General features: G+C 35.5%; 1 protein-coding gene across 5 annotated transcripts in view; it reads left to right on the top strand.

Annotated features, from left to right (window-relative positions):
- LOC106874937 (NAD(P)H-hydrate epimerase) overlaps positions 1 to 21,763 on the top strand; it is a 788,445-nt gene extending 766,682 nt beyond the window's left edge. For all 5 annotated transcript variants that reach the window (XM_052974456.2, XM_089365820.1, XM_089365821.1 and 2 more), the window contains 3 exons: positions 10,657 to 10,767; positions 16,821 to 17,082; positions 20,895 to 21,763. In XM_052974456.2, the coding sequence (XP_052830416.1) occupies positions 10,657 to 10,767; positions 16,821 to 17,082; positions 20,895 to 21,214 (693 nt within the window). In that variant the 3' untranslated portion in view covers positions 21,215 to 21,763. The remainder of the gene's footprint in view (positions 1 to 10,656; positions 10,768 to 16,820; positions 17,083 to 20,894) is intronic.
- The last annotated feature ends 1,883 nt before the right edge of the window (positions 21,764 to 23,646 follow it).

Raw genomic sequence — 23,646 nt, 5'->3', positions numbered from 1 at the left:
TCAAGAATGCACTAAAAGAGAGAAACCCATTTTCTCAGTCTCTCCTAAACATTAAAATTTTTTTCCCTATAACGAGTGGTGATGTTCAGATGTCAGTTTTATGACTCCCTATGGCATGCCATCTTATTAGCAGGCTTTACTAAATGATTTTTGCTGATTCATACTATAATTTATTCCTTTTGTATTTAATATTTTTTATATATCATATTCATTCATGTACAATATGTACTTGTGTGTATGGCCAATGAAATTGCAGAAAAGATCTATTACTTACGTATAATATACTCTAAATTTTTATTTAATATTATGATATACGAAGAAAAGTATGTTTTATTGTTATTGCTATATAAAATACACTTCTGCTTAAATTCCTGCATATTAAACAAAGCAAAAAGTAAATTTATAACTAAACTTTGACCCACTGAACTGTACTGATGTATGCTATAAAAGTGCATCTGCCAGCTGTCAAATCAATATTATGAAAATCACTTGATCATATTATCTCGTGATAAAGTCTGTATTAAAAAGGGTCAGGTTGTCACTCATGAAAAATTTTGGGGCATTTAAATGATAATGATGAAATCCCTAATGTGGGCATAACAGTTTAATGAATTGCCAGTAAGGTTAAATAAACCCTTCGTTAATCCATTTTTTATGAAGCTTGCTGCTTATGTTTTCCAAATCAAATTTAAAAACATCAAGAATTTACAAGGATTTAGTAAAGTAAATTTGTCATTACTAAGCTGCTTTTTGGAAGGTAACTTACTAAACTATTCTCGAAAATATAATTATGACAGACAGTTTTAATTTAAGAATGAACACTTTAAAACAGAGTTTTGTATCATGGAACTAGAATCAGTCTCCTGTAGGTTAGTAATAAAAGGGTTAGCTATGTTTGTCAAAAACCTAGGTTGATATCACTGTTTGAATCATCATCATCATCATCATCATTGCCATCATCATCAGTATCGTCATCGTCATCATCATCATTGTCACTGTCACCGTTGTCATTTTATCATCCACTTTTCCTTGCTTGCATGAGTCGGCCTTCTTGTCACAAACTTGAATGTACCCTTGTTTCTAAGCAAGGTAACATCTCACCATGACCAGACATGTTTTCCACCATGATCCGGACATGCATGATTGGAAATGAATGACAATGTCTGTATGAGAGTAGCAGTCATTTACAACCATTACACGATAACAAGATTAGGAATACTAATGTTGGATTCTCCTATCAATTTCAACATATAAGGGTCTGTCAGCGTTTATTTTTTTGGCTTTTTTGCTTTAGTTTTAGTTTTATGTCTCTCATGAGACCTTAATCCAGCTGTTGTCTAATCCACTATGTCTAATCCACAGATTAGACATAAGAAAGGTTGTTATAGAAAGTGACTGGCACGTTTGTTCAAGACTTTGTTTAAGCTCTCAGTTCTTTAAGACAATCCAGATGGCCCAGTTCATAGCTCGTTGTGGTTTATGGCAAGTTAATCTCCATTCATTGTGATTCAAGGCAGTTTTGTTTTTCTTTTAGTTTCTCTCTGCCAAAACAGCTCACAAGTCTTTGGTCAGTTCAGGGCTATATTAGAACAACACATGACTACAGTACCACAGAATGGGATTGAATCCATGACCACATGGTTGGGAAGCAAGCTTCTTAATCACATACCTGTATCTGAATAAGAGCCATTAATTCTTATAGACAATAAACTGGTAGCTTTCCTACCAATTTGGCCAGCTTTCAATTTCAAAATAGAATTAGAAAGTGAAACACAGTTAAATAATTCACCGTTTCCTTTCTATTACAAAAGAAAGAATCATCTTGCCATTAGTAAACTTTACTTTATTTTTTTCAAAAGTTAAGCAAATTTAAGTTTAAAGAAATGAAATACATTATATCATATGATCTTTATACAATTATTTAATTTGATTTACTTTTCTTTTGTGTTTTGACTTGAAAGTTCTTAATCTTTATACACGGCTGCTATTTTGATCTAACTTAATCTCATCTAAGCATTTTTAACCATTTATGTCCTTTTGCACTGTATACTCTTTCATTATAGGTTTATATTTAGATGGCCCACACTGTTGCCAACATTGTGGTAGAGAGAGAGAGAGAGAGAGAGAGTGAGTGTTTTAGCACAAATTTTACATTCAGTTTTCGTTATTATTACAAGAGTTAAGGCAGCAAGCTAGCAGAAAATGCTTAGCGGTATTTTGCCCAGCACAATATTTCTCAGTTCAAATTCCACCAAGGTCAACTTTGCCTTTCATCCTTTCAGGGTTGATGTTGGTTGGTCAAAGAAGTGACTTCCTTCTTGCTACTCTTCCAAAGTAACCTAGTTTGTGGAGATACCTGACAGCTGTTCTGGGACTGACATCAACTTGTTCTGCTATGTCAGAGGCTTTGCAACAATAATTATCCTCCACATTTAACAAAGAGAAGGGTCCTGTTAGAGGGCCTTAGTTGATCTGGGTGAGGTGATGTGGACTCCTTCCCCTCTCTGGTGAATTGCACAATCACTCTATTAATTATAGAAAGCAAGATCCCAAGGTTTTCTGCAATTCTATGCTGACTATATCCACCTTCAGAATTACTCACAATACAGCCTCTTTGAAATTCAGACAGTTCCAAGGCTTCTTTTGTACATGGCATGATTAAAGAGTCACATATAGAATCTGAAACCTAAAAATGTCAATCAATAAGGAATATAAACCTTTACAAGTCAGAATAAACACAAAACGATGCTTTATGGGGTGTCTATTTACTTCTGTCGTGTCTGTGTTTATCGTCAGTGATCCAAAAAGAGAAGCACACTTTAAGTTATGGAGCAGTAGAGTAAATAGTTAAAGATAGTTTTTCTCCCTCCACTTTGAAGAGAGGTTATAGGTCATTGACCATTAAGGCCTGATGCGCCACTATAAAGTTAAGCGCTTTATAGATGTGAAACACTGGGTAACCCCACAGACCAACCATAACTATCTTTATCTAATGACATATATGTGTGTGTGTGTGTGTGTGCATGCATGCACGTGCATATGTGTTTATATATATATATGTGTGTGTATGTATGCATGAGTGTGCATTTGTGTGTGGATGTGTGTGTGTGTGTGTGTTTGTTTGTGAGTTAGTCTGTATTTTCTCCTTGTCTTCATATATGTTCACTGTTTGTGTTAAAGAAATGCACCACTGTTCATACAGGCTGTGTTGTTTGTTTCCAGTTCTCTGCCTGACAGTGTCCAGGCTGTCAGTTCATTGTTCAATAGACTGGAGTATAATTAAACTCGCTTGGCAACAAGTGATGCTGGAGTTAGAAGGGGAATTCAACCATGGAAAATTCTGCTCCACCATTGTCTCCGTTAACCCATGCAAGCATAAAAATGGTAGATGTTAAAATGATGATGATGATGATGATAATGATATACACACACACACACACACAAATATATGTATGTATATATATATATATATGCACATTATAGTAAGAATGGATACATAAGGGTGGAAGACCACAGGAACAATACCGTGTATCCAATGCAAGATTTAATGTGTGGGTGTGTGTGTGTGTATGTGTGTGTATGTGTGTATGCATGTATATGTGTGTATACACACACACACACACACACACACACACATATATATAAATTTACTATGTATGTATACAAGGGGGAACCCAAAAGTAACCAGAAACGTTCTCTGTGTCACAAACCCATTGTAGCTCAGACTTCTGTCACTAGAAGCCACTTGATGCAACCTTCAGGCATCAGTCTGCCAACTGGTATTGTTGAGTAAAGTCATACTGCCATATGATGCATTTTCGTTTTGCAGTGCTTCTCCCTTGTTCATCAATTTTTGCAATGGCTGAAATAAAGGAACAGCGTGCTTCCAAGAAATTCTGTTTTCTGCTGGAGAACACAGCCGAAACATTTGTCATGCTTCAAACAGCTTACAAGGACACTGCCATGAACAAAACACAAGTTTACAAGTGGTTTCCATGCTTTAGGAATGGTCTCTTGTCTCTAGAAGACCAACCTCATTCAGGATAACTGTCAACCTCCTGAATGAATGAAAATCATGAAAATTCATGAACTGATCTTGGAGGACCATCATAATGAAATTATTGTATACAGTGCTCAGCTGCACTACAACTTGTCAAAAGTGCATATAAAGCATATGCAGTATTGTACAAATGTCTGGAAAGTGAACAGTGTATGAGTCAGATACATGCTTGCATGTGTATGGAGGGGAGAAAATCAGGTGTAGTGTTGGCGAATCTCAGGAAGCATGGAAGTTTTGAAGGATGCAGTGCTCCCGACAACTAACAACTGATGCTGGCAGTTTGTTCCATACTTCAGCAACTCTTTGAATTTGTTGATATGACTGGTGTATCCTGGAGCTCCTGCCAACGAATTTTGAGCGAGGAATTGCGAATGAAAAGAGTTGCAGCAAAATTTGTGCCTCGCTTGCTCATGGAAGATCAAAAGCAGTGTCCTGAATGAATGCGTGTCGTGAACTGAAAGAACAGCTGGAAGTTGATCCAGATCCTTTTTTTTTCGAAGGTCATCACTGGTGACAAACTGGTGCTATGGAATTTGCAGATGTGGAAGAGGTGAAGAAAAAAACGACGGAGGTGTTAAAAGGTATTACTTCTCAAGAGTTCCAGCACTGTTTCGGACAATGGAAAATGCATCTGGACCAATGCATTGCTTCAAATGGAGAATACGTTGAAGGCAATTAAAGTGTAAACATGTAAAACTAAGTGAACAAAATAACATTGCAAAATTCCAGTTTCTTTTGGGTATCCCCTCATATATATATATATATATATATATATATATATATATATATATATATATATATATATATATATATATATATATATATATATATATATATATATATATATATATATATATATGTGTATACATATATGTATGTCATATAAAAGTATCTGTGCAGTGCCACATAAAAGCACCCAGCACACTCTAAAGTGGTTGGTGTTAGGAAGGGAATGCAGCCATAGAAATCGTGTCAAATCACACTGGAGTCTGGTGCAGCCCAGCAACTTGCCAGCTCTGGTCACACCGTACAACCCATGCCAGCATGGACAATGTACATTAAATGACAATGATGATGAACTTCTGTATATAAATTTACCATGCACACGAGGGGAGGGCCATATGTTTACATTGGGCAGATGGCTGATTCATTTAAGAATTGTTATCACAACGATGTCACCAGCTTCAACAGAATCAATAAGAGACATTAAACATCTTTGGCTGATTTTTTTGTGTAGCGACTGAAGGAAGATAAAATTAAGTACAACATAACTTGGTCCATTGTAAGGCATGTAAAACCATGTAATATTTCCAGGAGATGCTGACTCTGCCCTGAGAAACCCCTGTCTATTCTGTGGACCAATGAGAAGATCATTAATAGAATTTCTCAAAGACTCTTGGGTTTAATTGTGGCCAATGTAGATTCTTGCCAGTTACCAGGAAATCTGAAATTATTTATTTTGCGCTTCTAAAATATTATCAGGAAATGAATTTAAACTGATTCTATTGAACAACAAATGGTAGCACTATTTTGGATTTCTTTAAAGTTCAGCTTTTGGCTTCACCTGACTTACAGACATTTGAACTTTAAACAAACTAAGAAAATAACTTCGCTTGTCAGTGTTTATCTAAGCAGAAAAATTGAAATGAATCTTAATGATGGCAAAGTATTTGTTGGTACCATAAACATACTCATTTGTTTGTTTTTATCTCTGGTTTTCCATCTTTTCGTGGGTTAGGGAAATATGTTTATTAAAGTATTGTCTTACAGCCAGATGTTTTTTTCTGGCACTGATCCTTACCTATTTTTCAAGTGTGGCACCTCTTATTTCACACATCTTCGATGTTTCAACGTCAGTGGATGATTGGTTAACAAAAGAAATGACATCACTGTTTGTAACTCATGATTTTGAAGAAATTTAAATGGAAATAAACACACAGGCATACACATACATACATACATACATACATACATACATACCCATATACATTATATATAAAAAAAAATAAATGTGTCCTTTTAAAGCCTAGCCAGACTCATGGGCCCAGTTTCCCGGTTTCAATGGCGTATGTGTTCCCCAGCTGGACGGGACGCCAGTCCATCACAGCGTTACTCATTTTTGCCAACTGAGTGGACTGGGGCAATGTGAAATGAAGTATTTTTGCTCAAGAACACAACGCATCGCCCGGTCCAGGAATCGAAACCACAATCTTACAATCATTTAGCTTATGCACTCCGAAATAACACAACAAAAAGAAAAAAAAATGTTTATAAAGAAATATTCACTCTAAATGCAACACGAATACTTCAATAGCTTAATTTACCATTACTATCATTACATTCAAGAATGAGTAAATTACCTTTTTAAATTAACTGTATCATATAATTGCCATTAGTGTATTGATAAATAAAATAACACATACAGGAGGTGTAAATTATATATACAATAATACTTTGAATGTGGCTCCCGAGAAACAGTAAAAGTAATTACCCGTTCAACGACAGGTATTACTGCTAGTATACATACATACATACATACATACTTACATACATACATATCTAGACATGCTCATATATATTTAAATGATAAACTTCTGGAAAGTTTTACAGATTTTTACAGTTCCAGTGACGATTTGTGTCTGTAGTCTTTGAATTAGCTTTCTCCTTTCTGGTTTTGAGAAGCCTAATTTCTCAAGATTGGTATTTAGGCAGTGTGTTACATATCTCAGAGTCCCAATAATTACAGGTAATAACCTGAACTTGTAATATGGATAGAGTAACTGCAGATTTTTCAATAGCTATTCTCTTTTTCACTGATCTTCAGCTTTATGTTAATATCTTCTGGGCAGCAAATTTCCACAACTGTGCACAGTTTCTCTTCTCTATCCCAAATCATTATATCAGGTCTGTTGTTCTTACATTTTATTGAGGTCTTCACTGGTACATTCCACCAGTATTCCTTTTTATTATGAGTGGCTGTGGCTTCTACCATATTGCGGATTCTTCCTCGGGATCATCTTGCCGACGGATTACATTATATGTATGTATGTATGTATGCATGTATGCATGCATACACTCACACAAACATTGGATAATATAGTCTTGTATGTCCTAGACTGTAAAAAAAAAAAAGAACCAAGATGGTCAAAACTGAAATGATTTTGATCTCAGATTTGTTCAGTCATGGTTGAGCTGGAATTAAACAACAACAGCATAACGACAAACAATTTATTTTCAGTTGCTGTGATGATTTGCCAATATATTCCTTTGAATCCCAAATACCAAATGATTCTGTAGTGACTCTTTTCATCGTAAAATAAAGACCAAAAGTAATACATGGAAATATTTGAATTTGAAACTTAAATCTATGTTTATTCTGACTAAACGAACATGGAAAAATAAAGATTTGTGTGTGTTGTGTGTGTTGTGTGTGTTGTGTGTGTATGTGTGTGTGTGTGTGTGTGAGCATGTGAGTATACAGAAACTTTTGATTGCATGACTGTTACACCGATTTCTCTTTATATGGTTTTATTTCATTAAATTTCTCATTACTAAATATTAAATAAAATGTTTGTTGACTTTCAAAGCTTCTTTAAACTTTGTCTGTAACTTCTGCATTTTTTTGTTGTTTTATTTATTTATTATTTTTTTTTATTCAGCCATTTTATCTTTCTAAATTTCAATACCTTTTACTTTGAAACTTCGTTCCTCCACACTGCAATAGGAAAGATACCATTTATAAAATCAAAAGAGACATTCAAAGAAATATCGTTATTACATATGCAATATTTATGTCAACAAATGCCTGCTCCAAAGACTTCATCAATCAAACAGCAGCAGTCTTTATGGGACTACCAAACCTCTATTGAAACTGGTTATCTGTTGCTTCCAGCAATAAGTGTTTCAGTAGAGCCAGTCAATGGAACAGCCATCTCATGACAGTAACCTTTTAACATTCAGCTTCTTCTACCATTCGTAATTCTTATTGCCTCAGTGTTTTGAATTAATCGTGCATTGGCCAGTTTAAATGCTAAAAGAGTTAATGTTCAAGTGGTTGAACACTCCACAGACATGTGTATCCTTAACCTTTTAGCATTTAAATCAACCATATCAAGCCCAAATATTCTACACATTTTACATTCAAACCAGCCAGATCTAGCCTTTCCCACCTACTCTACAATGTGTTTCTAAAAAGAAACAATCACATCATTGAAATCTTGAAGCTATAAGATAATGCATGATTATTTCAAAACAATGTGAATATGTTAGTATTACATTTGACGGGATTAATGTGGTTCTTAAGGGGACTCAGTACAACACAGAATGTGACAAGGCTGGCTCTTTGAAATACAGGGATTACTCAATTTTGCCAGCTGAGTAGACTTGGAGCAACATGAAAGAATGTGCCACCAGAAATTGAACTCACAACCTTATGATCCTGAGCCACACACCCTAATCACTAAGCCACATGCCTTCACTCAGTCCCTAAATCTTTGGATTTCTTTTAAAATGTGAATTTTCAACTGTTAGCATATAACAAATCCTCATCCAGGCCTGATTCCAATGCTGGATGTTAAAGAACCAATTGAAGGGCAGATTTTCAATCCTGGGGTCATCCTCATTCCAAAAAGTTATAACATGTCTATGTAGAGCAAATGGAGACTAAAATAAAGGGGTCCCACATGGACAGACAGAATTTAATGCTTATTATTACATGATTGCCTTCCTAGTTGGGTCAGGGACCACATCTCACTCATATGTTCCATTTTTGCACAATTTCTACAGTTTGGTACCCTTCCCAAAACCAAACATTTTACAGGGCATACTGGGTGCATTTTATTGTGGTGCAGTACCAGAAGGTTGTCAGGTCTCTGACTAAAAGGCCCTCTCTACCCTATGTTGTTTATGGTCATTTGTCAACCATTTTCAGGGATCACATCTCACTCATATGTTCCATTTTTGGCACAGTTTCTAGTTTGGTACCCTTCCCAAAACCAAACATTTTACAGGGCATACTGGGTGCATTTTATTGTGGTGCAGTACCAGAAGGTTGTCAGGTCTCTGACTAAAAGGCCCTCTCTACCCTATGTTGTTTATGGTCATTTGTCAACCATTTTCAGGGATCACATCTCACTCATATGTTCCATTTTTGGCACAGTTTCTAGTTTGGTACCCTTCCCAAAACCAAACATTTTACAGGGCATACTGGGTGCATTTTATTGTGGTGCAGTACCAGAAGATTGTCAGGTCTCTGACTAAAAGGCCCTCTCTACCCTATGTTGTTTATGGTCATTTGTCAACCATTTTCAGGAGACCTAGGTGCATTTTATCATGACACCAATCACCTGTCTTCTCTACCCTACATCACTTTTGTTCATTCACCACCCACTTGACAGAATATATTTTTATGTTTCAGTCATTAGACTGTGGTCATGCTGGGTCACTAATTGAAGGGTTTTAGTCGAACAAATTGACCCCAGTAAATTTTCTTTTAAGTCTGGTACTTATTCTATTGGTCTTTTTTTTTTTGTTTACCAAACTACTAAGTTACAGGGACGTAATCAAACCAACATCAGTTGTCAAGCAAGATGGGGAGAAACCACTAACTCAAATACACACACACACACACACCTAGATGTATACACACAATAGGTCTCTTTCAGTTTCCTTCAACCAAATCCTTTCACGCGGTTTTGGTTAACCTGGTGCTACATTGGAAGACACTTGCTCAAGATGGAACTGAACTCAGAACCATGTGGTTGAGAAGCAAACTTCTTACGACACAGCTATGTCTCCACCAATACAGAGTATTTTATTGTGGCACCAGCATTAAAGTTGTTATCTTGTCCCTGTAAAGGCAACACAACCCTATTTACACTATGTATTATTGTTTCTCCAAGACAATCTCTCTAGTCATGTGGAACTAATCAGGACTATGTAACACCAAAAACAGTAATCTATAGATTTTTTATTTTTAATCACTGCTGATCTTCTAATGTTTCTCAGTCTTGTGCCAATTTCGCTAAAACATACTATTAGTCAATGACTAATATTGATTTTTTGTCCTCATCACATATTCCTAGTGAGATTTTTTTAATGCTCCCAACATTATGTTAATCCTAACTTAATTGTTCATCATTCAAATGTTGCGTGTGTACACACACACACACACACACACACACACACACACACATATATATATATATGCATGCATACATGCCTGTATGAATGTATGTAAACACATGTATATTATTATATGTGCGTATCTATCTATCTATATATAGGTGTGTGTGTGTATGTATGTATATATATATATATATATATATATATATATATATATATATATATACATGTATATATATACATATATATATGCATATATATATGTATACATGTGTGTGTGTAACCACCATATTTTTAGATCCACTTTCCATGCTGATATAGGTAGACCACTTCAGTTGGACCCAACACATGTTCAGGAGTGATAGCTCATGAAGGCAGGTCATGGGACTTCATCTTGCTCATGTTTCAGATTCTGGCTTGCTTTTTGCTGCTGTAACTGTTTCATCCTTTTTTTTGTTTTTTCTTTTTTCCAGGTGTATCCTTTAGATAAAATGAGCAGAGATAATGGTGCCATACTCGTCTGCTGTGGCCCAGACAGCAATGGAGGACACGGACTTGTCTGTGCACGACACCTTAAACATTTTGTAAGTAAACTGATTAAGAAGCTTAAAAGTACATTGGTCTTTTATTCTTTTACTTGTTTCAATCATTTGACAGTGGTCATGCTGGAGCACTGCCTTGAAGGGTTTTAGTTGAAGAAATTGACTCCAGGGCTTGTTTTTTTTAAAGCCTAGTATTTATTCTATCAGTCTCTTTTGCTGAATGTAACAGGATGTAAACACACCAACACCGGTTGCCAAGCAGTGAGGGAAGGACAAATACAAAGGCACACATACATAGATAGATATTGTCTTCATATATCGTTTCAAATTACTGTTGTTTACTTTCATACATCAACCCTGTATTATTTTGTTTGCTCAAGCCCTGCTTCTCTGCAAATCTTGCAGGTGACGCCAATATACAAAGTTCCTAGTCTTATCGTTAAAGGCATGAAACTAGGTATTAGTATTTTTCAATTGATAACTGATGAAGTATTAGGGTTCTGGTGTCTGTCCTACATGTATGTTTTGTAGTATTTAATGTATTTTTCATTTATGGAATAACTGAATGCCACACATCCCGATTTTTGTTGTATATATATATATATATATATATATATATATATATATATACATACACAACAAGCTTCTTTCAGGTTCTGTCTACCAAATCCATTCACAAGGCTTTGGTTAGCTCAGAGTTATAGTGAAAGACACTTACCCGAAGTGACATGCAGTGAGACTGAACATGTAACCACATGGGTGGGAAGCAAACCATCCTTGCACTTTTCAAAAGGAACAGTTATTTCAAAGTTTTACCTAAAGCAGCTTTTCCAAAGTACTTATGCCCTTATACAGTAAACCAACACCTTTCAGCTATATATATGTTCTAATTTCATTTTTTCCCCCAGACACTAATTAAATCTACAATATAGGTTGCATCTACCACAAAGCTCATTTTCACCAACAGTAAGAACCACTTTAATAACTATTAATGTTTTCGACCAATCCACTCCACCAGAAAATACTTTAAAACACCTCATAAATTCAGAACATAAACACCATTAACATTACACCATTTAATATATTTATTTACTTAACCTTCAACCAATAAATTTGCTTTAACTATCATATTAAATTACAATATAATTTTATTTTTCTCTAATTCCTTTCACTATAATTATGGTCTCTGCCCTTTCTAACATGATCTCAAACTATTTCTAATACATTAACAATTTAACACTGTAAATTCACATTCCCAAAAACTGTATACAACATTATACGAATTCAATATTCTAAAACAATGATAATTTAAATGTTATTTTTTTGTTTGAAGAGTTTGTGCCAGTTAATTCCATGTGTTATTTGTAATATATTTTCTGTACAATGAATTCGATTAGACAACACTGTTGCAGCAGTGAATAACATCCTACTGTGTTCTATAATAGAATAAACTATTTATTTGATATATCAATCATGATTGTCTATAATTGGAACATTATTTAATTTCATATATCATCACCTTCATTGTCATCATCATCATTATCGTCATTTAGCTTCTACTTTCCAAGCTGGTGTGGGCTAGATGGTTTGATTGGAACTGGTAAGCTGGAAGAGCTGCACCAGGTTCCTGTCTGGTTTGGCATGGTTTGTACAGCTGGACTCCCTTTTTAGTGCTTTTTATGTAAAAATAAGGGTACAGATAAAAGAAGAGAGGATGAAGACAAAAAAAAAAATTAAAAGGATCAAGGAAAATAGGAAAAGAAATAAAGAGAATAATAAATAAGATGTCAGCACTATTCCTCAAGTTTAGGGTTGGAGCAAGAGATCAAGCAGTGAATATTAGTGTCTGTTGAATAGATGAAGTTCCAGTTGGTTATGGCCAGTAATTTTATGAATATATTCCTACATATTCCTACAAATGGGAGTATGAATATATTAAAGGATGAATGGAGAAACCAGTTAAATATTTAATTGTTTAGGTATAAAAGTTACAATTTAAGATTTGGAAATCTAAGAGTTTAAGGTTTAAAGCAATGGTTCCCAAAGTGGGTGGTATTGCCCCCCCCCCCCTTTCCAATCTTGTAGAAATAAGTCCATAAGTCCTTAGGTGCAATCCTGCCTAAACCCATGTGGGTTATATATATATACGACAGGCTTCTTTTTTCAGTTTCTGTATACCAAGTCCACTCAGAAGGATTTGGTTGACCTGAGGCTATAATAAAAGATGCGACGCACTAAGACTGAACCTAGAACCATGTGGTTGGGAAATGAGCGTCTTACAACACAACTGTGCCTATATATATATATATATATATATATATGTTATTCTCCTTGTTTTCTCCGTATTCTTTCTGTTGAAGAGCGTAGCTCGAAACGTTAAAGACTTTCTGTATTCCCGACCGTTAAACTAATACATCCTTTTGTTGTTTACACCACCTGTCCTCGTCTGTTGTTGCTTTTTTCGTAAATTCTCCCATATATATGTATATACACACATATATATAAATTATATATATATAGATATATAAAGATATATACATATATATACATACACACACATAAACAAACATATGCACACACACACACACACACACACACACATATATATGTATGTATATGTGTGCTTGTGTTAGAAGGTGGCTGTCCTAGTTGTTAGGATGATAAATTGTGTTCTTGAGCAAAACACTTCATTTCACATCACTCCAGTCCATTCAGCAGTAAGTGGGGTAAAAGTTGGCGAAGGGCTGGTATGCTGTTCAGGTAAAGAATATTAGCTTGCCCCCCACCTAGCCAGTGGGTTGGCATCTTTCAAAAGCTACAACAATGCAACGGAGCGTATTATGGCTAGCTGCATATAACAACATTGAATAGTCTCTCTTTCTCTCTGTATGTGTGTGTATATATATATATATATATATATATCAAGTTGTGGCACTGCCTACTTGCTGAGTTACTGTGCATTTTCAGTGATTAAATATATTGCGTCAATGAACTAAGCTTCTACTACCAAGATTTATATACATACATACAGTTATACATGCATGCATATATATATGTATATATATATATGTGTGTGTGTGTATGTTTATGTATTATATATATATGCACATATATAAATATATGTATGTATATATGTGTGTGTCTGTATGTGTATATGTATGTGTATGTATATATATATATATATATATATATATATATATATATATATATATATACACATATATATATATACACATACATACATACATACATATATATATATATATATATATATATATATATATATATATATATATATATATATGCTCCGTTGGATGTGTAATGTCAATGTGAATACCCGTCAGAGTGTAAGTATCTTGAGAGAAAAGCTGAACATTAGAAGCATCAGTTGTGGCGTGCAAGAGAGACGATTGCGCTGGTATGGACATGTGGTGAGAATGGAGGAGGATAGCTGCGTGAAAAAGTGCCACACCCTAACAGTTGAGGGAACCCGTGGAAGAGGTAGGCCCAGGAAGACCTGGGCTGAGGTGGTGAGGCAAGACCTTCGTACATTGGGCCTCACCGAGGCGATGACTACGGACCGAGACCTTTGGAAATGGGCTGTGCGTGAGAAGACCCGGCAAGCCAAGTAAGATCGTTGCCAGTGCCCCTGGACTGGTTCTTGTGCGGTTGGCACATGAGATGCACCATTTTGAGCGTGGCCGTTGCCAGTACCGCCTGACTGGCTCCTGTAGGATTTTCGAGCGAGATCGTTGCCAGTGCCCCTGGACTGGCTTGTGCGGGTGGCACATAAAAGACACCATTTCGAGCGTGGCCGTTTTCGTGCGGGTGACACGTAAAAGCACCCACTACACTCTCTGAGTGGTTGGCGTTAGGAAGGGCATCCAGCTGTAGAAACTCTGCCAAATCAGACTGGAGCCTGGTGTTGCCATCCGGTTTCACCAGTCCTCAGTCAAATCGTCCAACCCATGCTAGCATGGAAAGCGGACGTTAAACGATGATGATGATGATGATGATATATATATATATATATATATATATATATATATATATATATATGAATGTATGTATGCATATATATATATATATGTCACCAAGTCTAATTCTTTTAAATCTCTGATTCCAGAGTTTCCTACTTTTGTCTGAGTTCCATTTCCTAAACCAAGAATATCTGTTGCACAACTAGTCTTTAATATATTCTTTCCCCAATACCACCACCACCACCACCACCAGAAAATACAAAGGTTATTTCCTCTACCAAGAATAGATTGGTTCAGTTCCATGTTCTTCAATTTCTAGATATAGGCTAGTCAAAAACAGTCTATTGGCAAAAAATATTCTTTGAATTATTTTTCTTAAATTTTGTTTTATCATCATCATCATCATCGTCATCATCATCATTATTGTGATCATTGTCGTTGTTGCTGTTGTGGTTTCTATTCTTATTTTTGTTTTTCTATTTCTTGTAGCTGTTGCTTTTGTTGTTATTTCTACTACTATTATTATTGTTTTTATTTACTTACTTCTGTCTTTATTATTTTAATATTGATTTAATTACTTTGCATTTTCATTTGTAAAAAAAAAAAGAAAAAGAAGAATGCAGAATAAAACTAGTCTGTTAATCTGTCTGCCTCTCTATCTCTCTCCCTCCCTCTCTCTCTCTCCCTCCCTCTCTCTCTCTTTCTCTCTCTCTCATTTTCTCTCCATCTGTTCTCTTGTGCACTATTGCCCAGGAATACTTAACTATAACAGGTATGTATGGAGTGGAGACAGTAAAAAGCTAGTGCACACACACATACAATTATGTGTGTGTGCATATATATATATATATATATATATATATATATATATATATATATTTCTACACGTCACGTGTGCATTGACACACGTATCTATATGTCTATGTATGTGTAGGCTTATATATGTAAATGGGAGAAATAGAATTCAATACAAAAGCAGACATGAACTATTTAAGTAACTCAAAGTCAAAGAGTTTCGGGCTAAAGCACTTAGCAAACTTTTATGAGTGTTTCAGTACAAAACACTAAGCCCTGAAATCACCTTCATAGCTTTATAACAATAAAGGCAATATACACACACAAAAACACACTCTCTCTCTCTCTCTCACACACACATACATCTATAGATGGATAGATAGAGCAACATTATCCTTTAACACCCAGGTTTGACCAGAACAAACAAGCTGGAGAGCAACACCAGGTTCCAGTCTGATTTGGCTTTGGTTTTTATGGCTGGATGCCCCTCGTGATGCCAACCACTTTACAGTGTGTTCTGGGTGCTTTTAACATGGCACCAGCATGAATTCTTTCTTACATGGCACCAGCACGAGACTCTTGCAGGCTAATCCTCTTCACCAGGGTATGTGGCCTTAACACTTTTGTTGTGGTGGACAGGTCCTCTTGAGTACCACAAAGCATCAGATATCTCAGTCCTTTGTCTTCTCCTCAGAAAGATTTAGTGTTCTGAGGTCATTCATCAGTACTTTGTCCCATGGGTATCCCTTGGTGATGATGATGACAGCAATGATGATATTGGCAATGATGGCGGTGATGGTGTGGCAGTGCAGGCAGTGGTGATGTTGGTGGTGGTGCTGCTGCACATCTGTATGTCTTTATGTATGCATATAACAATGAAGTATACAAGCATCATGGTTGATTGAGATTTGAGGGAGACTTCCGGTAAGATAATCTACTGAATGTAGACTCCTATCCATTTGTTTTGAGCAAACATTATTTTGTTTTCTCAGTACAGGTGCAACATCAACTTTATGAATACTGATGGTCCAGAACCTCTTGAAATTAACACTAATTTATGAGCAGGGACTTCAGATTCTCACAGTTGCCAGACTAGTTGACTGGTACCTTGCACAGTACGGTATTTGTTGACTTGTATCCTTATTTTAATGTACAGGACATGTATTTCATTTAATTAAGTAAATTTAATATTTGCTTAATTTAGAATGTATTGACTGGTTTAGAAAAATTATCAATCTAGAAAGGTTTTGGAAAACCAATGTTGTATCCAAACAGAAATATGATATGTTTTCAATTTTTATTTTTTACTATTTTTTGCAGGGGTACAAACCATCCATTTTCTACCCTAAAACTTCAAATCAACAAATCTTTGAAAACCTGAGACTGCAATGTGAGAGAATGGATATGCCATTCCTCTCATTCTTTCCCAGTGAACCACATCTGATAGACTCAGCTTACAATCTTGTGGTTGATGCTATCTATGGTAGTTGTCACAAAGAACCAATCACTGGAGACTTTGCTTCTGTACTAGAGACACTGAAAAAAATTGAAAATCCTCTCGTAAGTTTGGACATTCCTTCAGGTATGTACCCTTCTACTACATTGTTAACAAACACTCAAATATGCCTAATTGCAGTTGGTTTGGTTGGTATTACTTAATGCTTAGCTCCAGGTTGGCTGATTCAGCCCTCAAGCAGAACTGATCAAAGATATTCCAGAGGGACTATCACATGATATTTTCAGACACAGTGTATCTATGACTACATTATTTAATGTTTTCTGTCCTCAATTTTTTTGAGGAGTTTGATTCAAGGTGATATTTGGGTGGTATTTCAAATGCATGAACACACATGGCTTAGTGGTTAGGATATTCAGCTCATGACCGTAAGGTCATGAGTTTGATTACCGGTGACACATTGTGTCCTTGAGCAAGACACTTTATTTCACATCACTCCATTCCATTCATCTGGCAAAAATGAGTAGCACATGTATTTCAAAGGGCCAGCTTTGTCACACTCTGTGTCATGCTAAATCTCCCTGAGAATTACTTTAAGGGTACACATATCTGTGGATTGCTCAGCCACATGCAGGTTAATTTCATGAACAAGTTGTTCTGTTAATCGGATCAACAGGATTTATTTCTAATGCACCATGATTCTTTACTCTCTCTTCTATTCACCTGCTTGGTCATATTGCTTTCAAGAAACTAAGATAGGACAAAGTAGTGTAGTGAAGACATTTCAGTGGATCTTGTGAAGCATGAGGCAAATTCAGTGGTGCTAGTACCATGATAAAATGTACCCAGTACCTTTATAAAGTAGTCGGCAGTGAGTGATGCAATGTAGGGTCAAGAGCTCTTCAATCCTATATATATATATATATGTATATGTATATATATATATATATATATATATATATATATATATATATATATATGCCATGATTGAGAAGACCCATCAAGCCAAGTGAAATCACAGTTGTGGAAGATACTGGTGTCACATAACTGGCCCTCATGCTGGTGACATATAAAAGCACCCACTACACTCTCGGAGTGGTTGGCATTAGGAAGGGCATCCAACTGCAGAAACCATGCCAAATCAAACTGGAGTCTGGTGCAGCCCCTCAGCTTACCAGCCCTGATCAAACCATCCAACCCATGCCAGCATAGACAATGGACACTAAATGATGATGATGATGATGATGATGATGATGATGATGCTATGTACTTAGAAAGCACCAAAACTGGCAAATTGGTTCTGAAATTATTTAATTTACATTATTTTACATGTATTTCAGTGAGGATAGTAACCACCTTATGTAATACAGGCCAGCTATATTTTATAGTAAATGGTAATATGTAATATAAGTAAATGGTAATATGTCACGTAATATAAATTGCATGACACATACAAACATTTTGTATTTAAATTTATGAATATATTTAAGCTTATTTCAGTACCTTTTATTCAGGTTGTATTGTGTATAAAATATATTTACTGTTCACATAATGACGAACCATCTGAAGCACAAATATGCAAATTAAGTTATCTGCCACTATGGTAGCTTAGTTGCTCACTGTTATATATAACAGCTGACACTTGGTATGCTATCAACTGGGGAAGGAAATTAAGGATGTCTTCTCAGAGGAGTAATCAATAAATCATGAAATGGTTCATCAGAAGACTCTCCACTCATTTTTCTTGCACATTGATAGCATAGAAGAAATATGTTCACATTCTTGTTTAGTTTTTTTATCACAACAAAGTGAATGACCTTTTATTTAAACATATTCCATTACATCCAATTCAAGCTGTGTTTTGAATCACACACACACATATACATATACATATTAGGTTATGGAAAAAGTTTGTGTACCATGTCTTGAAGAATTATTGTTGTTTTTGAATAAATTCTTACATAAAAAATCATTATTTTAACATGGCGCACAAACTTCTTCCTCAACCTAGTCATCATCATCATCATCATTTAACGTCCGCTTTTCATGCTGGCATGGATTGGACGATTTGACTGAGGACAGACGAACCGGATGGCTGCACCAGGCTCCAATCTGATCTGGCAGAGTTTCTACAGCTAGATGTCCTCCCTAACGCCAACCACCCTAAGAGTGTAGTGGGTGCTTTTACATGCCACAGGCACAAGGGCCAGTCAGGCGGTACTGGTATGCCAGGCAAAAATGCTTAGTGGCATTTCATCCATCCTGACAGTCTTTCATCCTTTCAGGGTAAAAAAATAAGCACCAGTTCCACACTAGGTTCGATGTAATCGACTGCCCCCACCACCAAAATTTCAGTCGTTGTGCCTATAGTAGAAAGGATTTGAGAGAGCAGTGCATGCCATCAAAGTGACACTGGGGTGCAAATATATGAAACCCAGTATGTCATCATGATTACTTATTTGATAAGAGCACACCCGGCACATGCATCACAACCTTATGTGCATGACATGGTGATCTATCAAGATAAACTGTGCATGACCTTGCAGGTGGGGCTCAGTTAGAATTTTCTTCAGGTCAATTAGCTCATTCCACTCAAAAGTTCCTTGAATAAGGTTTGTTTAAATATGATGAATGAAACACCCATGTCTCCAGAGGTGAATTATTCAAACTCCAAAGAATTTCTCTCAACACATGGCTATGATGCTGCCCCACTACTTCTGTTTCTGATCAGGGATACACATATATTGTTCAGCCATTAAGGGCCATGCTCAAGTGGTAATGGTCAAGCAACTGAAAGTAAATCTGTGGTATTGAGCAGAATATTTGCTGTAGCCCATCTTTTATAGCAAAAAACAAAACATGTACATGATAACACTTCCAATCAGTTAAGATCAGAAGCCATGAGAGTCAGTGCATGGTATTGCATCACTGTATTTATTATTTTTATAATTATTATTATTACTATCATCATCATCATTATGGTGGTGAGCTGGCAGAATCGTTAGCACACTGGACAAACTGCTTGTTGGTATTTCACCCATTGCTACATAGTGTGTTCAAACTCCACCGAGGTTGACTTCGCCTTTCATCTTTTTGGGGGTCGATAAATTAAGTTCCAGTGAAATACTGGGGTTGATATAACTGACTCATCCCCTTCCCCAAAATTGCTGCCCTTGTGGCAAAATTTGAAACCATTAGTTGTTATTATTATAATTATTATTATTATTGTTGTTGTTGTTGTTATTTACTTTTAATCTGCATGTTTGTTACAGTCACTTGCTGAGACACACCCAGTGTCCTGGGGTGAGTGAAGGATAAGAGATGTTAAAGTATGACTGAAAGCTTGGGGAGGGGAAGTAGCAGAATATCTTCATGTAATACAACACAGGCATTTAAATGGATTGGGTTTTTTCTAAGGATTTGGGCAGTACTTGTCAGTGCAATCTTTTGGATTTCTCTGAGACATGGTTCTCCTGGGATCTTATCTAGATGTTTCTAACATCCCTTTTTTATCATACTTAGGGCAGCTACAATAACAGGAACAACTCTCATTTTAAGATGCCACATTTTTTGTATTTCAATTTCCAGGTCTTATATTTCCTTAGTTTGTCAAATTCTTTGATAGATATATTTTTATCTGTAGAAATTATTATTATGAATTTGGTGAGCTGGAAGCATGATTAGAATACTGGACGAAATTCTTTGAAGCATTTCACCCATCTTTACATTCTGAGTTTAAAATCTACCAAAGTTGATTTTGCATTTCATCATTTTAGTACCAGTTACGCACTGGGGTCATATATAATCAATTATCCCCTCCCACCAAAACTTCAGGCTTTGTAGAAAGAATTATTATTATTATTATTATTATTGTTGCTATTGTTGTTGTTTTTGCTGTTGTTGTTATCCTGATTATGATTATTATTTTTATTATTCAGGTTGGGACATTGAAAACGGCTGCCCGGATGGACTACAGCCATCAATGTTAATTTCCTTGACCTGCCCGAAGTTATGTGCCCGTCACTTCCAAGGCCAGCATCACTACCTGGGAGGTCGGTACATACCACGTACCCTGGAACTCCGGTACGAGCTAAACCTACCCCAATATGCCGGCATTGATTGTACGGTGGAGCTGAAGACACAGCACCAGTCATCTACCCACAATACTAGCGCAACTACTACCACTACTACTTCTTCTTCTACTACCACCACTACTAATACTACTAATACCAATACTACAGCTTCCTCAGCCTCATAGAAGCACGTCCATCCTTTTATTTTCTATTTATATATCTGTTTATCTATTTTCTTTTCTCTTTCTCTTCTTTCTTTCTATATCTCTATCTCTGCATCTTTGTTCATCTGTCTCTCTCTCTCTCTCTCTCTCTCTCTCTCTTTCGTCTCTTTCTCCTCACTCTATATCTGCATATTTAACTATCTCTCTCTCTCTCTCTCCCTCTCTCTCTCTCTCTCTCTCTCTCAATATTTCTTAATATTTTAAATCTTATCTACTAAAATAAAAAATAAAAAACATGGAAATATAACACTAATAATAATGATGATGATGATGATGATAATAATAATAATGATGAACTTGGGTGATGGTGGGGGCGGATGATGGTTACCTAAATGATAATGGTAATAGTGTTTGTATCCAGAACAAGATGATGATGATGAGAATGATGATGGGAATGAGCATGATGATGATGATGATGACAGCAGTGGCAGCAATGGTACAGATAGTGGTGAGGAAGTGGGTGCTCCAGCATGGTCACAGTCAAACAAGTAAAAGAATAAAAGAATAAAAGAATATATATGTAAACAGTTTACAGGTGAGTGTATCTGGTATAATAATAATAATAATACTAACAATACTACTAATAATAATAATAATGGTAAATAACAGATGCCACCACCAGCATTGATACCACTACCACCAGCACTGGTACCACCACCACCTCCATCACCATGATAACCGTCATCATCATCATCATCATTCTCAGCATCATTGTTGTTGTGATTATTGTTGTTGTTCTTGAATGTGTGTAGCTGGAGTATACACAGTAAGGGCCTCACACTACCCAGTGAAGCCTGTGGACACAGTTTCAATTCCCAGCTGAAGAAAGCTATCCACAACAGATTATGTTGTTAATACCCACCTTGGAAAAGGCATAAACAATCCACTCACTATGTTCAAGACCACAGTAAATCTACAAAGCCTCATTGTCTGTCTATGTAAGTTGCATTACTATTGTTTTGATTAACTATAGATTTTTTCTAAAGTATTCATTTATTTTATATATATGTATATATATATATATATATATATATATATATATATATATATATATATATATATATATATATTATATTATATTATATTTATCATATATATACACTCTCTGAGTGGTTGGCGTTAGGAAGGGCATCCAACTGTAGAAACTCTGCCAAATCAGATTGGAGCCTGGTGTAGCCATCTGGTTTCACCAGTCCTCAGTCAAATCGTCCAACCCATGCTAGCATGGAAAGCGGACGTTAAACGATGATGATGATATATATATATATATATATATATATATATATATATATATATATATATATATGCATATATGATTATATATATATATACAAATATATATATAGATAGATAGATAGATAGATAGATAGATACCAGTGAAACACTGGGGTCAATGTAATTGGACTGTCCCCCCCTCCCCTAAATTTCAGGCCTTGTGCCTATAGTAGAAAGGATTATTACTACTACTACTACTACTACTACTACTACTACTACTACTACTGGAAGAATCATTACAGCAGTGAGAAAAATATGACTAAATTCTTTGTGATATGTAGTCACAAAACATTATATTCTCAGTTCAAATCCTGACAAGGTCATTTTCATTTTTCTATTTTTTTTTCATCCTCCTGGGGTTGATGAAATGAAGTATCCCTAAAGTCAAGTGCTGAGTTGATTTACTCTGTTGTTACTGTCCCCCAACAATATTTCACTTTGTGTCCTTGTTAGAAATCTTAATCATCATCATCCTCATCATCATCGTTGTCGTCGTCGTCGTCATCATCATCATCGTTGTTGTCCTCATAAATATAAGGGGATTAATATTCATTGTTTTTTTTTTTTGTTGTTGTTTTGTTTTCTGCTGACATATTTTTAGCTGCAAAGCTTGCCGCTTCATATACAAAGTTGGGGTGTAAGAGGCAGGGTGGTTTGGAACCCTTCTTTCTGTTATTCAATGCCACATGTTATTCTTTTACATACACTACAAAGTGTGTTTGTGTATGTATATGTATATATATATATATATATATATATATATATAAACATTCATATCATACATATATGCATAACACACATTCACATAAATATATATATATATATATATATATATATATATATATATATATATATATATATATATATATACATATATATATATATATACACACACACATATATATATATATATATATATATATATATATATATATGTATATTCTGTTGTTTCTGGGGAGAGTCATTCTCTTTTAGTGCCTTATAATTTAACACACTCACTGGTAAAATTTTCACTCATTTCCTTCATTTTTCTAAAATTTTCGTTGCATCTTGCAACCTTTTCAATAGTCAACAACTATTGACAATGTTGCAAGACGCAACGAAAATTTTAGAAAAAT

This window comes from Octopus bimaculoides, chromosome 18, assembly GCF_046866305.1.
Source record: "Octopus bimaculoides isolate indiv1 chromosome 18, ASM4686630v1, whole genome shotgun sequence".
NCBI classification, from domain to species: domain Eukaryota; kingdom Metazoa; phylum Mollusca; class Cephalopoda; order Octopoda; family Octopodidae; genus Octopus; species Octopus bimaculoides.
The sequence above is the reverse complement of the archived record's forward strand: the minus strand, read 5'-3'. Positions and strand labels throughout refer to the sequence as shown.